This window comes from Choloepus didactylus, chromosome 19, assembly GCF_015220235.1.
Source record: "Choloepus didactylus isolate mChoDid1 chromosome 19, mChoDid1.pri, whole genome shotgun sequence".
Taxonomy (NCBI): Eukaryota; Metazoa; Chordata; class Mammalia; order Pilosa; family Megalonychidae; genus Choloepus; species Choloepus didactylus.
The window spans coordinates 38,529,438-38,545,272 of NC_051325.1; the positions used below are offsets into that span (position 1 = coordinate 38,529,438).

A 15,835-nucleotide genomic window follows, 5' to 3' on the forward strand; every position below is an offset into this window, starting at 1 on the left:
TATTTCTTTCTCTCTCCTGCACTCTGGGTAATTTCTTTAAATTCACTTTCCAATCTAACTCTAATTTAATTTCAATGATTTTTAAATTTCTATTAACTTGTTTTTTCCTAAAATCTCCCTTTGTTTTTTTGAAAAATTTAGTAACATTTATTGAGATATAATCCATATACCATATATTCACCCACTTAAAGTGTACAATTAAGTGGATTATAGTGGGCATCCTTGTCTTGTCCCTGTTCTTAGGGGGAAACTTTTATATCTTTCACCAGTTTAGTATGATATTAGCTGTGGTTTTATCATGTATGTTCTTTATCATGTTAAGCATGTTTCCTGATATACCTAGTTTTCTGAGTGTTTTTATCACAAAGAGCAGCTGTAATTTGTCACATGCCTTTTCTGTGTCAACTGAAATGATCACGTGGCTTTTTCCTTCGTTTCATTTACGTGGTTTATTACATTAATTGACTTTCTTATGTTGAACCACTCTTACCAAACTTGGGATAAATCCCAGTTGACCATGGTCTATAACTTACAATGTGCTATTGGATTCAGTTTGCTAGTATTTTGTCAAGGATTTTTGCATCCATATTCATGAGGGACATTTGATCTGTAATTTCATTTTCTTGTGGTGTCTTTATCTGGCTTTGTTAGCAGGATAATGATGAGTTAGGAAGTGTTCCCTCCTTTTCAACTTTTTTGAAGAGTTTGAGCAGGATTGGCACTAGTAATTCTTGAAATGTTTGGTAAAATTCAGCAATGAAGCCTGTTCCTGTTCTTTTTTGTGGTTGGGAGCTTTTTGATTCCTGATTCAATCTCTTTACTTGTTATTGGCCTGTTGGGATCTCCTATTTTTACTTGAGTTAGGGTAAGTAGTTTGGGTGTTTCTAAGAATTTGTCCATTTCATCTAGGTTTTCTAATTTGTTGGCACACAGTTGTTTATAAATCCTCATAATCCTTTTTACTTATTTCCATGGGGCCAGTAGTGATGACCCCATGGACCTAGTGATGACCTCCTTTTCATTGCTGATTCTAGTGATTTGCATCTTTTCCCTTTTTCCTCTTTGTCAGTTTAACTAAAGGTTTGTCGATTTGATCTTTTCAAAAACCAGCTTCTGGTGTCACCGATTTCTCTCTCTGCTTTTTTTCTTCTCTATTTCATTTATCTCCACTTTTATCTTTTGTTATTTCCTGCCTTCTTCTCTTTTTGGGTTTAGTTTGCTCTCCTTTTTCTATTTCCTCCAGGTGTGAGGTTTGGTTTCAGATTTGACATCTTCCTTCTGTTTTAATGTAAGCATTGAGAGCTATAAATTTCTCTCCCAGCACTGCCTTTGCTGCATCACAGATTTTGGTACACTGTGTTTTTCTCTTCATTCACCTCAAAATGTTTCTTGATTTCCCTTGTGATTTCTTCTTTTACCCAATGGCTGTTTAAGACTGCATTCTTTAATATCCACATATTTGTATATATTCCAGCTCTGCCTCTATTTTTGATTTCCAGCTTCATTCCATTTTGCTTAGACAAGATACATTGTATGATTTCAATCTTTTAAAATTTATTCAGACTTGTTTTGTGACAGAACATATGGTCTATCCTGAAGAATGACCCATGGACCCTAGAGTAGAACGTGTAACCTGCCGTGGTTGGGTGAAATGTTCAACATATGTCTGCTGGATCTAGTTGGCCTATAGTATCATTTAAGTTTTCTATTTCCTTATTGAACTTCTGTCTAGAAGTTCTATTCATTACTGAAAGTCCTGTATTGAAGTCTCTTTAGTGTAGAACTATTTTTCCATTCAAATCTGTCAAATTTGGCAATATCTGCTTCATATATTTGGGACTTTTTTGGCCCTTTATCATTATATAGTGACCAACTTTGTTTCTTGTAACAGCTTTTGACTTAAAGTATATTTTATCTAATATTAGTATAGCTCTCCCAGTTTAATTTGGTGGCCATTTGCATGGCATATTTTTCCATCCTTTTACTTTCAACCTACTTGTGTCTTTTAATTTAAGGTGGGTCTCTTGTTAACAGCATAGTTGGGTCATGCTTTTTTATCCATTCTGTCAAACTCTGACTTTTGACTGGAGTGTTTAATCCACTTACACTTAAAGTAATGATTGATAATACAGGATTTTCTTCTGCCATTTTGCTATTCGGTCTTTTTTTGCCTCTCAATTCTTCTGTTATTGCTTACTTTCATATTTATTTGCTTTTTTGTACTGTACCATTTTGAGTCCTTTTCAGTTCCTTCTGTACATATTTTTCAGTTATTTTCTTTGTGGTTACCACCAGGCTTAAATTTAATATCCTAAATCTCTAACAATTTGATACCAATTTAACTTCAAAAGCATACACACTGTTCTATATCCTTCTGTCCACCTATTTTTTATGTTGGTTTTTATGAATTATAACTTAGTACACTGTATGTCCAAAACCATACATTTATCATTACTTTTTATAAAATTTCATTTTAGAACCTATAAGAAGTAAAACCTGTAGTTATATACCAAAAAATACAAGACAATAGAACAGGCATTTAAAATTATCCATATGGTTACCCTTACCAAATATCTTTATTTCTTCATGTTTGTTCAAACTATTGTCTATGTACTTTCCTTTCAGTCTGAAGAACTCCTACAAGCATTGCTTGTAGGGCAGGTACAGTGGTGATAAACTCCTACAGCTAGCTTCACTACTATACCTCCTTCAGCAGGAATACTGGTGATAAACTCTTTCAGCACTTTAAATATTTTATCCACTGTCTTCTTGCATCCATGGTTTCTAATGAGAGTTTGGCACTTAATCTTAATGGGACTCCCTTGTAAATAATATGTTGCTGTTCTCTTGAGATTTTCAGAACTCTTTCCCTGTCCTTGGCATTGGACAATTGACTACTATGTGTCTGTGTGTGGCTTTTTTTTAAGTTTATCCTGTTTGGGGTTCACAGGACTTCTTGATTGTGTGTATTTTATCTTTTGTTAAATTTGGGAAGTTTTCTGCCATTATTTCTTTGGGTATTCCTTCTTCCCCTTTCTTTCTTATCCTTTTGGGACTCCCATAATGTATATATTGATATGCTTTCTGGTGTCCCACAGGTCTCTCAGACTTTGTTCATGTTTCTTCATTCTTTTCTTTCTGCTCTTCAGCCCAAATCATTTAACTTGTCTTGTCTTCGGGTTCACTGAGTCTTTCTTCTGCCCACTCCAATCTGCTGTTGAAACCCTCTAGGGAAATATTCATTTCAGTTATTGTTGTCTTCAATTCCAGTATTTCTGGTTGGTTCCTTTATAAAATTTCTATTTATTGAGGTTCTTATATTTTCATTCATTGTTTTCCTGATATCCTTTATTTGTTTTCCATGTTTTCCTTAATCTCTTTGAACATATTGAGGATGATTTTTTTAAAGTCTTTTAGTGATATATCCAAAATAGGGTTTTCCACATTCATAGCTTCTGAATTTTCATCTTGTTCCTTTGTATAGGCTGTCGTTTACTTTTGTTTTTTTAAATAGGAGAGTATTAACATCTTATTTTATTATCAATGTTTGCATTTAATGTCAAAGAAATTAAGTTAGTTTTTCAAACTCAAACCTTTTGCAGCTACATGAAATTTCCATTTTACTGTAAGGTTTATGTAACATGAATTCAATTCTCTAAAACTACTCTAGCATTGCTCCTTTGGAATTATTTTAGTCATCCTTAACATGTTACTTTACCAAAGAGTTTGAATCTATACAAACCAAATTTCAAATAAGTTAGACAAGAAATAATCATCAGCTGATGATTGGGGCTGTTAATCCCCAATAAGACTGTCATTTACTTTTTACTGGTACTCTTGCATTTTTTTTTTTTGATGCATAGTGCATATTTTAATATTTTAATGTTTTAACTTTTGGATTCAGTCCCTGAGTTGTATATTCCTTGAGGCTGTATTCAACTAGTGATATGACAGTTTAGTGCCAGGAACTAAAGAAACAAACTACAGCAAAAAAAAAAAAAAACAACATCTATCATAGTCTTTGCACACTGGGTCTACAGTGGCTGGTGCTCTCCTTTAGAATTTAGTCATCTTATCAAGATTGGCCCAAGACAAAAGTGACGTGCAGAGTCCTCTCTGTCTTTTCTGAACCTGTGTTCGATTGTAGCTTTAGGTTTCTCCAGGTTTACAGGAATCTGAATGTCCCCTCCACTCCTATGAAATAGATTAATCCTCCACCCCCACCCCCCGAGGATGCTCTATAAATTGGTAATCCTTTGCCCTAAGCTGCTTTGACTTGATCGTTTTGTACACTGCTTTAGCTGTCCGCAAGCTGCTTCTGCCTGCAGGTCAAGTTGTTGGAGGGCAATCCAAGGACAATTTTCCTGTTTCATTCTTTCAGGCTGCCACATGATAGACTGGCAGGGACATACAAGCAACTACAGTATGCACATAAGGGTTACTCTGCTCCCTCCAGAATAGAGCCAGGGAGCCCTAATGGTAGCACAGGCTGGCTCCACATTGTGCTGCAGAGGGAGTGCGAGAGGAACCAGCAAGGGTGCCACAAGCTTACCCTACTATTTTTAAAGCTGTATTTTCTTTGACTTTTTTTTTTCTTAAATAGTGAAGTTGTGGGTTTGTACAACAATCATGTATAAAACACAAGATTCCCATATACCACCCTATTATTAACAACTTGCATTGGTGTGGTACATTTATTACAACTATGAAAGCACATTTTCATAACTCTACTATTAACTATAGTCTATGGCTTACATTAGGATTCACTATCTGTGGTGTGTAGTTTCATGAATTAAAAAAAAAATTATCCTAGAAACATAATTACAACCTAAAATTTTCCCTTTTTAACTACATTCAAATAGATAATTCAGTGCTGTTAATTAAGTTCACAAACTGCATTTTCTTAATTCAGCACTTGCTCAGTTCCTGGAAACTTCAACTTTATTACTGAATTTTGAGGAAGATGGCTCTGACAGTTTTTGATAGTTGTTAAAGATTCTGTGGGGGAAGAGCATGCTGCAGCATGTATGTCACCATTTTTGTTGACCCCAAGTCTCCTTCTTTGTCAACCTGAAGTCTGTATTTTCTGAGCTTTGTTTTTGTTTTTGCTTGAAAAAATAATAGCCACCCTAATGGATGTGAAGTGATATCTCATTTTAGTTTTGATTTGCTTTTCCCTGATGACCAATAATGTAGAGCATCTTTCCTTGTGCTTATTGACCATTTGTATATCTTCTTTAGAGAAATATCTATTTAAGTTGCTTGCCCACATTTAATTGGGGTACTTTGATAGTGTCTTAATAAGCATAAGTTTTCCATTTTGATGAACTGAAATTCATATATTTTATCTTTTGCTTTTATTGTTTATGCTAAGAAACCAGTGAACACAAGCTTCTTTTTTTCCCTCTATTTTAGCCATTTTTAAGTGTACAATTCTGTGACATTGAGTATACTGCAAATGTTACATAACTTTCCCTATTCTCTATTTCCAGCACATTTTCATCATCCCAAACAGAAAGTCATACCTAGTAAGCAATAACTGAGAATTCACCCCTCTCCAACCCTGGTAAACTATTATTCTAAATATTTCATATAAGAGAAATACATATAAGAGAAATTCAATAATTGTCCTTTTTTTGGCTGGTTTATTTCACTCAATATGATGGCTTCAAGGTTCATCTATGTTGTAGCAAGTATCAGCACTGCATTTCATTTTATGACTGAAAAATATTTCACTGTATGCACATCTTGCATCTTTGTTTATCTGTCCATCTCATGACGGACACTTGAGATGCTTTCACCTTTTTGTTATTGTGAATAATACTATGATAAATGTGTACAAATATCTGTTTGAGTCCCTGCTTTCATTCTTTGGGGTATATTTTTAAAAGTGGGTTTTCCAGGCCATATGATAATTCTATGCCTAACTTTCTGAGGAATCAACAAACTGTTTTCCACATTGGCTGCTCTGTTTTATATTTCCACCAACAATGAAGAAGAGTACCAATTTCTCTGCATCCTTGTTAACACTAACACTTACTTTTTTTTTTTTTTCATTTTTTAAAATCAGTTTTATTGAGATATATTTATATAACATACAACCCAACCAAAGTGTACAATCAATGGCTTTTAGTATATTCACAGAGCTGTGCATTCATCACCACGATCAGTTTTAGAACATTTTCATTACTCCAAAAAGAGTAAATTAGAGAAGTTTTAGGTTTACATAAAAGTCATGTAAAAAATACAACATTCCGTATCTACCCCTATTGTTGACACTTTGCACTGGTGTGGTACCTTTGTTACAACTGATGAAAGAATATTAAAATATTACTTTTAACTATAGTCCATAGTTTACATTAGGACTAACACTTACTTTTGGTTTTATTTTAATAGCAGCCATCCTAGTGGATATGTATTAATATCTTATCTTAGTTTTGATCTACATTTCCCTAATGGCTAATGATGTTGAGCACCTTTTCATGTGCTTATTATCCATTTGCATATCTTGGAGAATTGTCTATTCAATTCTTTTGCTCATTTTTAGATAGAGTTATTTGTCTTTTTGTTATTTGAGTGGTAGGTGTTCTTTATATATTCTGGCTATTAAAGCCATATCAGGTATCTGGTTTCCAAATATTTTCTCCCATTCTGTAGGTAATCTTATCACTTTCTTGCTAATATCCTTTTGAGAGTAAAATTTTTAGTTTTGATGAAGTCCAGTTTTTTTTTAGTTGTACTTTTGAAGTAACCTCTAAGAATCCATTACCTAATACAAAATTGTGAAGATATTCCTTATGTTTTTTCTTATGAGTTTTATAGTATTAGCTATTATATTTAGGCTGTTGATGAATTTTGAGTGAACTTTTGTACACGGTGAGGGAGGGAGGGTCTAAATTCTTTTTTCTTTTTTTTTTTTTGCATTTGAATTTATGCTTGTCCTAGCAACATTTATTGAAGAGGCTATTTTTTCTCAGTGAATGGATGGGTACCCTTGTCAAAAACCAAGTGGTGGAGAACTGAATAACTATATCCAAAGGAATAAAAAAGGATCTCTACCTCACACCATATACAAAAATTAACGCAAAGTGGATCAAAGACCTAAATATAAGAGCCAGTACCATAAAACTACCTAATATGTAAAGAAACTGCTAGAAGAAAATACATGGAAACATCTTCAAGACCTAGTGATGGGGGTAGTTTCTTAGCCCTTATATCCAAAACACAAGCAACAAAAGAAAAAAAATAGAGAAATGGGACCTCCTCAAGATTGAATGCTTTGGTGTTTGAAAGGAGACTTTGTCAAAAGGGTGAAAAAGCAGCTAACTCAAAGGGAGAAAATATTTGGTAACCACATATCTGGTAAGGATTTGATATCCAGAATATATGAAGAAATCCTACAACTCAACAATAAAAAGACAAACAATCCAATTATAAAATGGGCAAAAGACATGAATAGACATTTCTCCAAAGAGGATATACAAATGGCTAAAAAGCACATGAAAAGATGCTCATTTTCACTAGTTATTAGGGAAAAGCAAATCAAAATCATGAGATATCATCTCATGCCTATTAGAATGGCCACTATTAATCAAGAAACTACAAGTGTTGGAGGGGAAGTAGAAAAATAGGAACACTTACTCACTGCTGGTGGGAATGTAAAATGGTACAGCTGCTGTGGAGGACAGTTTTGGCAGTTCCTCAGAACACTGAATATTGAGTTGCCCTATGACCTGGCAATTCTGCCTCTCATTATATACCCAGAAGATCTGAAAGCAGGGACATGAACAGACATTTGCACACTGATGTTCAAAGCAGCATTATTCACAATTGCCAAAAGATGGAAACAATCCCAGTGTCCATCAACCATTGAATGGATAAACAAAATGTGGTATATACATATGACAGAATATTACTCGGCAGTAAGAAGGAATGAAGTCATGAAGCACACAACATGGATGAACCTTGACGACATAATGCTGAATGAAATTAATTCAGACATGCAAAAGGGCAAATAATGTATGATTTCACTAATATGAATTAGAATATGTAAACTCATAATCATAAAACTTATAGAATACAGGTTACCAAGAGACAGAATGAGGCTAGAGAATGTGGAGCGGTTGCCTAATATGTAGAGTTTTTAATGAGGATGAACTTAAATATTTGGTAATGGATAGAGTTGACAGTAGCTTGTTACTGGGATTATAATAGTGCTGAATTATAGGTGAATATAATTGACAGGGGTTGTTTAGAGTCATATATGTTATCAAAAAGAAAACTAGTGGTTAAAATATGAGATTGTATAACACAGTGAACCTTGTGGTGGATGATGTTTAAAACTGCAAATATAAATAAGTTCTTTCATGAACTACTACAAATGTATGACACTGGTACATAGAGTTAATAATAGAAGAGTATATGGGAAAAGAGTACCTATTGCAAATATGGACCATAGTTAATAATATTGTAATATTCTTTCATCAATAGTAACAAACATATCAATACTAGGGGTCAATAATGGGGGGGATAAGGGGTATTGGGTGTTTTGGGTTTTCTTTTTATGTCCATTTGTTATTTTTCTTTTTAGAGTAATGAAAATGTTCTAAAATTCATTGTGATGATGATTGCACAATTAGGTGATGATACTGTGAGACACTGATTATATACTTTGGATGGATATTATGGTACGTGAATATATCTAAATAAAATTTGCAATAATAAAAAAAAAAAACCAACTGTCTGTTGATGTGTGGGTTTACATCTGTACTACCATTTCTATTACATTTGTTTATAAGTCAGTCCTTAAGCCAGTACCACACTGTTTTAATTATTATAGCTATGTAGTAAGTTTTTAAGTCAGGACATGTGAATCCTTCAACTTCATTCTTCTTTTTAAAGACTTTTTTGGATATCTGGGGCCCCTTACCCTTCCATATGTATTTGAGGACTGGCTTTTCCATTTCTGCAGACAAAAAAAGGGCAACTGGGATTCTGTTAGATGTTTTCCTGGGCTGAAATCTCACTTTCTTTAAAACACTCACTTAGAAGTCTACTTGTTAGGGACTGGACTGTTTTGTAGATCACTTTAGGTAGTATTGACTTCTTAATATTAAGTCTTCTAATGCATAAACATGTGATATTTTCCCATTTATCTGGGTCTTCTTTAATCTGCTTTTAGCAATGTCTTGTAGTTTTCAGTGTACAAGTTTCACCTCCTTCATTAAATTTATTCCTATATATTTTATTCTACTAGATGCTATTGTAAACGGAATTGTGTTATTAATTTCCTTTATGGATTGTTCATTGCTGGTATACAGAAACACAGCTGATTTTTTTTAATTGATCTTGTACCCTGCAACTTTGCTGAATTCATTTATTAGTTCTAGTAGCATTCTGTGTATATGCTGGGATTTTCTATATACAGGATCATGTCATAGAGATAGGGATAGTTTTACTTCTTCCTTTTCAATTTGGATGCCTGGTATTTCTTTTCTTAACTAATTATTCTGCAAAGAACTTCCATAACATTGTTGAATAACAGGGATGACAACACACATCCTTTGTCTCGCTCCTCATCTTACGGGGAAAGCTTTCAATGTTTCACATTGAATAAGATGTTTGCTGTGGGTGTTTCATAAATGTATTTTATCATGTTGAGAAAGCTCCCTTCTATTCCCAGTTCTAAGTGTTTTTATCATGTAAGGATGCTGAATTTTGTCATATGCCTTTTCTTTATCAATGGATATGATCATGTGTTTTTTTCCCCTTCATTCTATTAAAGTGGTGTATTATATTGATTGATTTTCTTAGGTTGAACCATCCTTATATTCCTGGAATAAATCTCACTTCTTCATACTGTATAATCCTTTTAATACACTGTTGGATTTGGTTTTTGGTATTTTGTTGATCATACTCCTCCCCTCCCCATTTTTGGAGGACAAGGTCCTTTTTTGCCCACCCTGGCTCCTAGCAAAGAATGTGGGCTGCAGCCCCCACAGTTTCCTGCCACGCATTTGCAGGATGGGGCATAGCAGCCACTATGCAGAAGATGAAATTCACTGATAATTACTGAAATTTACCAGCCTCTTCATTTAGCTCTTCCTTTCACGTCCATGCTGTCAAATGTTTCACTAGACTCCAGAGTTTCAAACAATTGATTCAGAGCATTCTTGCCAGTTCAACAGTTATTTTGGTGGAGAGACTGATTCCTGGAGCCTCATATCCTGCCATCTTTCCACAAACCTCTGTCTTTATGTTTTGATGGTGTCTTGCTCTCTTTTTATCATTTTATACTTTTAAAGACCCCTTTTTAATAGTCTACCTGATAATTCTATTATCTAAAATTCTTGAAGGAGGGAGACTAATCCTAAAGTTTAGGACTAAGCTATGCAAAGTCTGCATAGTTAAGAATGTACTTCTCTAGAGGTTCTAGAATACTACCAGCTTAGAACCACTTTTGTTAATGACTCATCTTGACTATTCCAGGATCATTCCAATAGTATATTAAATCCTCAACTTGCATGAGGGTAAAGAAGACAGTTCCACAACCACCATTTTTTCCCCACCTCATAACCAGAGCCCAGGCCAAGTTTTCCATTTGTCTCTCTGTCCCAGAGGGTGATATTTTTCTAATCTACCTTTCACTGAAAATTCTAGCTTCTTTCTTCATGCGGACTCAAGGCATTGCTTCATCTTTATCCCTTCTTGGCCACTAACACTCAAATCCCTTGGCCTCTGCAGAATTTCATTTGCCTTCCGCTCCGTCTAAAGTTTCCTCCTTGTCTTATTTTTTACCGTGGGGATTTCTCTTCCATTCTTACAAACCCAGCTATGCATTAAAAGTAATATTTCATCAGGCAGTTTTAGATATGTTTTAGTTCGAGAGGGCAGGGAGGAAATACTTATATGTTGAAATGGATTTGTTTCTGAGGAACCTCATCCCATTTTTCAAAGATGGTAAAAAGACAGTAAGAAAATTCTCATAAGAAGAAACAGATTTCTTTAGTCCACAATGAGCTTCCTACCGCCAGAAATGTGGAAGTACATGCTAACTATATGCTCAGTAGGAGCACTATAAAATGCATTCCAGCACTAGGTGGGAATTTGGACTAAACCAGTGGTTCTCAACTTGGGGTGATTTTGTTCCCCAGGGGACATATGGCAATATCTGACGTTTGGTTTGCAAACCTGGGGGAAAGGGTGTTGGTGCTACTGGCATCTGGTGGATAGAGCCCAGGATGGTGGTAAACATCCCACAATGCACAGGACAGCTCCCCACAGCAAAGAATTATTGGCCCAAAATGTCATCAGTGTCAAGGTAGAGAAATTTTAGTCTAAATGACTGTTATGACATTTTCACTAATCTTGGGAGTCCATAAGTTTATGGGGAAAAAAAAAAAAGACTGAAGATTTATTTTTAAACGAAAAAAAATTTTTTTTGCTTACAAGTCAACTTTCTATTGCCAATGCTAATAGAAGAAAGTAGTACTATGAATAACTAGCAATCCAAGATACCTAAATATAGAATTCCTAGGTCATTTATAATTGTTTTAGAGAGTATAGTCTCTTCTCCTAAAAACCTTCTCTGTCTGTTTCAGCTAATATTAAATTTTGTTTGCATCCTTTAAGTCTCAATGGATAAAAGAGAAAAGTCTTCCTAAAATATGCTTGGCAGTAAAGAAAGTTACCTAGGGGTTAAAATGTTACTGTGTGAAATAAGCCAGACACAAAAGGACAAATATTGTATGATCCCACTGATTTGACATAATTTGAGTAAGCAAACTCATAGTGTCAGAATCTAGACTATAGGTTACCAGGGGATGGAGTAAGGATACGGAAGGGGAAATTAAGGCTTAAAATATACACGGTTCCTATTTGGAAAGATGGAAATGTTTAAGTAATGGATGGTGGTGATGGTAGCACATATTATGAATGTAATTAACAGCAATGAAATATGTATCTGAATGTGATTAAAAAGAGATATGTTAGACTGTATATATGTTAACAGAATAGAAAAAAATAATCCATGGAACTACACTACACAAACAGTGAGCTCTAAGTTAAACCATGGACCAAAGTTATTAGCACAATGATAAAAATGCTATCATCAACTGTAACAAATGTTCCACACCAATACAAGATATTAATAATAGGGTGGTATATGGGAATCCTGTATTTTATGCATGATTGTTCTGTAAAGCCACAACTTCTCTAACAAAGAAAAATAATAAAGTCAGAAAAAACAAAGTTACTGTGACCACAGATCATTACTACTAAACTACTCCTAGAATTTTATACTGTATATATTATCACAGTCAGTGTCCTTCAATAAATAGCAATCTAATCTAACTTCAACCTAAAGTTTCTAAGTTTCCTATGTTGATAATGAACTATATCATTACAATTTACACTCTCCTCCCAGAGAGTTTTAGTAAACATGCCTACTATTTGCCAGACAAGAGTCTAGGAGAGTTTGCAATTAGTGTGTTGAAAAGAGTTTCATAGAATCATAACATTTTAAGGCTAGGAGAGATTTATAGCACTGTTTCCAGGACATAATTAAAGATGTTTACAGTCAAGTAAGGCCTATAATTAATAAGTTATAGAGCCAGGAGTTGAGACAGAGAGTCAGACTTCCTGACTCTTATCCCAGGACTATTCCTTCTTCTACTATTTCTTACTTGGCTAGGCTTCTGGACCTGGTTCTTCCAGTAGTGGCAATAGTGTCCCCTATAATCTCTCATCAAGCTTCCTTAACATCAGGTACTCAGAATTCTGTGACAAACTACCTTCTGTTGAATTCCTAGTTTGTACAAGGCACCAGTTTGGGTATTTTACATCTATTATATGGTCCCTCTAATAGCACGATAGCATATGTCCTGACATAACAGAACTCAGTAAATGTTTGCTGCATATCTCACAGCTCATCCACCTTCAAGCATGATCTCAAAAGACCGTAGGCATTATCTCCTCGCATATATGAAGAAACTGTGGCTCAGGGAGGTACAATAACTAGCCTGAGGTAGCCAGCAACTGACTGACAGTGCCAGGATTCATACTTAGTTCTGTCCAATTTTATATGGTCAAGTCTTCAGCTACAGTTCAAAACAGTGGTTTACAAACCAAGCTCCTCCATTCTGTTGCATTTCTTCAAAAGCTACAATGGTAGGTGGGAAGGGTAGTAGCTGTGCTTATTTTCTGCTTTATTCGAATAAAAGGTCCTGCAGGTGAAAAAGTTTGAAAGCTATCTACGGTTATGAAAAAAGTACTGCAATAGGAGTTAGGAGATCTGTGATGTTAGCTCACTATTTGACCTGGGCAAATTGCTTCCCTTCTGTCGGCTCCACAGCTTCCTTAGCTTTAAATGGAGAGCCAACTCAATTCTAATATTTTGTGATTCTAGATAGAGCTCATTCTCTGAAGAAGAAATTTCAGGATTATAAGAAAAGAAAGCAAACACTTTAAATATAACTCAAATTCTAAATACATAAAAATATAGATTCTCCCCAATACTTCTGCAGATTCCACATAAGCACACAAGAACACTCAGCTCACAGATTCTCAGCCTCAGAGAAAGTGGTAGGGAGCTATAAAGCTACACTCTCCACTATACTGTAAACATCTTGAGAGTAGAAAATGTTTTATTCATTTTTATTTCCAACACTTAGCCTAGATACTGACATAAAATGTTTACTTCACGGCTCAGTGCTCACATAGCTTTAAGCATGAGCTCAAAAGACTATAAAAGTTACATGCTTCATGCTCAGTGACCCCAGCCCCCTGAAGGTGACTCACTCATTTCTTGCTTTCCTGATCCAGTAAATAGAGATGTGGGTGTTTCATGTGCTCCAGCCTATCTTCCAGGACCCAAATAATCATACATTAGTAAATAAAGCCAAAAAAAGGAAACTTCAAGATGTCATACAATTGAGTGAGCAATCTCACCTGGACCACCTGCCATGGGAAATCCTGCCTCCATCCTAACTGAACTTCCAGCTCCCATGGGTCCATTCATTCTCACATCTTGGCTTCGGTTCTGAGCCAAAGCCAGGTTGATAGCACCTTCTCCTGAAAATAATAGTCAAGTTATAAAAAGGAAATCATCACAATAACAAAAACCAAGGCAAATTTTGTTCAAAAAACAGACAAGAGCCTTAATTTTCTATGTTTTTGAAGAATTATAGTAAATTTACCACCACAAATAGGGAGGATTCAATACTATACGGGTCTTTCTTAAATGCCCTCTAAGCAAGTTTACTTACGTGACATGCAAGAAGAACACCATAAAGAATTCTAACTTATAATATGGCAGAGGGAAATCTAACGATGTCTTAGTATCAGTAGAGAACTTGGAACTCTGAATATTTATTTTCAACTCTAATTCTGTGTGTTTGTACTTGTGAAGGATAAAAATAGTCCAAGAAAATTTCAAAATCCTAGAAATCCTCTTGAGAATTTTCTGAGAGAAGGGAGAAGTATAAGTAGGCTTGATGGAGAAAAAAACAGATAATGGTATGGGGACAACTGTAATACTTGTAGGCAAAAGCTTAAATTGGGAAGCCCTAAGCAGAGGTTTCAAAATACTACCTCCTTCTAGTAATTTCAACATAAACAGATTTGCAGAAGAGAAATTCATGCAGTAAAGGGTAGACAGGTTGCTACTAATCTACCTTTGAGATACCTGATTGCTAGAACCAACATTTATATAAAGTTTTTTTTTTAATCTTTTTTTTTATTGTAGAAAATAACACATGTACATAGAAGTGATAATTTTCCAAGTGCAATTTAACAAGGAGTTAGCAAATTCCAAAGAATATTATAGGTTACAGTTTCACAGTTTCAGTTATTTTCTTATGAAATCTAATACATTGTGTAAAGTTTCTAATGTTTACAACATTTTATCTCATTGGAACCTTACAATAGCCTGGTAGGTAATGTCACTAGAAATGTTCCAAAAAGTAGATACTAGACTTTGAGGTGATTTAAATCTTATTTGGTCTAATGATAAAAAGGTCTTTGGAACAAGTTTCAAAATGCTTCCTGCACGTTAACACAAAATTTGACCTCTGTTTCTTTGGGAGACACCACCACCTGGTGGACAGATGAAAGTATAGCTTGCCTGTGGCTTAGGAGTTGAAAGACTGCATTCACCTGAGTCCTTCCTTACTATGGGGTCTTGCTGACAGAGTCAGATGATAAAGCAAGAAGCTAATGAAGTCGTTAACAGTTTCCTCTGTCTGGTCACTAATCTCGATAATCCTTCTGTTAAATATTTTAACCAGATTATAGGGAACATACATCTTACCATAAGGACAAATCACTGGGGGCTACATGATGCTCTCGCTTGTTTATTAGAATCAGGAGAAAAACAGAAAGAATACAGGTTTTGAGGGTTTCCACCGATGAGAAGGAACCTTGCTAAGGTATTCTAAGAAGAAAGAGTACTGTTTTTGAAACAATCATCAGATCATGTCATTTCTCTGCTTAAAACTGTTAAATTGCTTCCCACTGTTTTAGAAATAAAAGCCAAACTCCTTAACAGGGCATATAAGGCTTCTATCTATCTATCTTCACAAATGATCTATCTAGTTCAATGCTATTCAACAGAAATATAATACAAAACACAAATATAACTAAATTTTCTAGAAGCCACATTAAGAAGGTGAAAAAAAAAAATAAAGCAGGTGAAATCAATTGCAATATGTATATTTTATTTAATCCAATACAACCAACGTATTATTTCAACATGCAATTAATATAAAATTATTAATCAGATATTTTACATTCTTTGGGGGGGGATACTAAGTATATGTTTTACACATACAGTGCTTAT

General features: G+C 34.7%; 1 protein-coding gene across 14 annotated transcripts in view; it reads right to left on the reverse strand.

Moving 5' to 3' along the window:
• NCOA6 (nuclear receptor coactivator 6) overlaps positions 1 to 15,835 on the reverse strand; it is a 189,799-nt gene that overhangs the window by 73,768 nt on the left and 100,196 nt on the right. For all 14 annotated transcript variants that reach the window (XM_037812091.1, XM_037812086.1, XM_037812083.1 and 11 more), the window contains one exon: positions 13,948 to 14,070. In XM_037812091.1, coding sequence (XP_037668019.1) covers positions 13,948 to 14,070 — 123 coding nt within the window. The remainder of the gene's footprint in view (positions 1 to 13,947; positions 14,071 to 15,835) is intronic.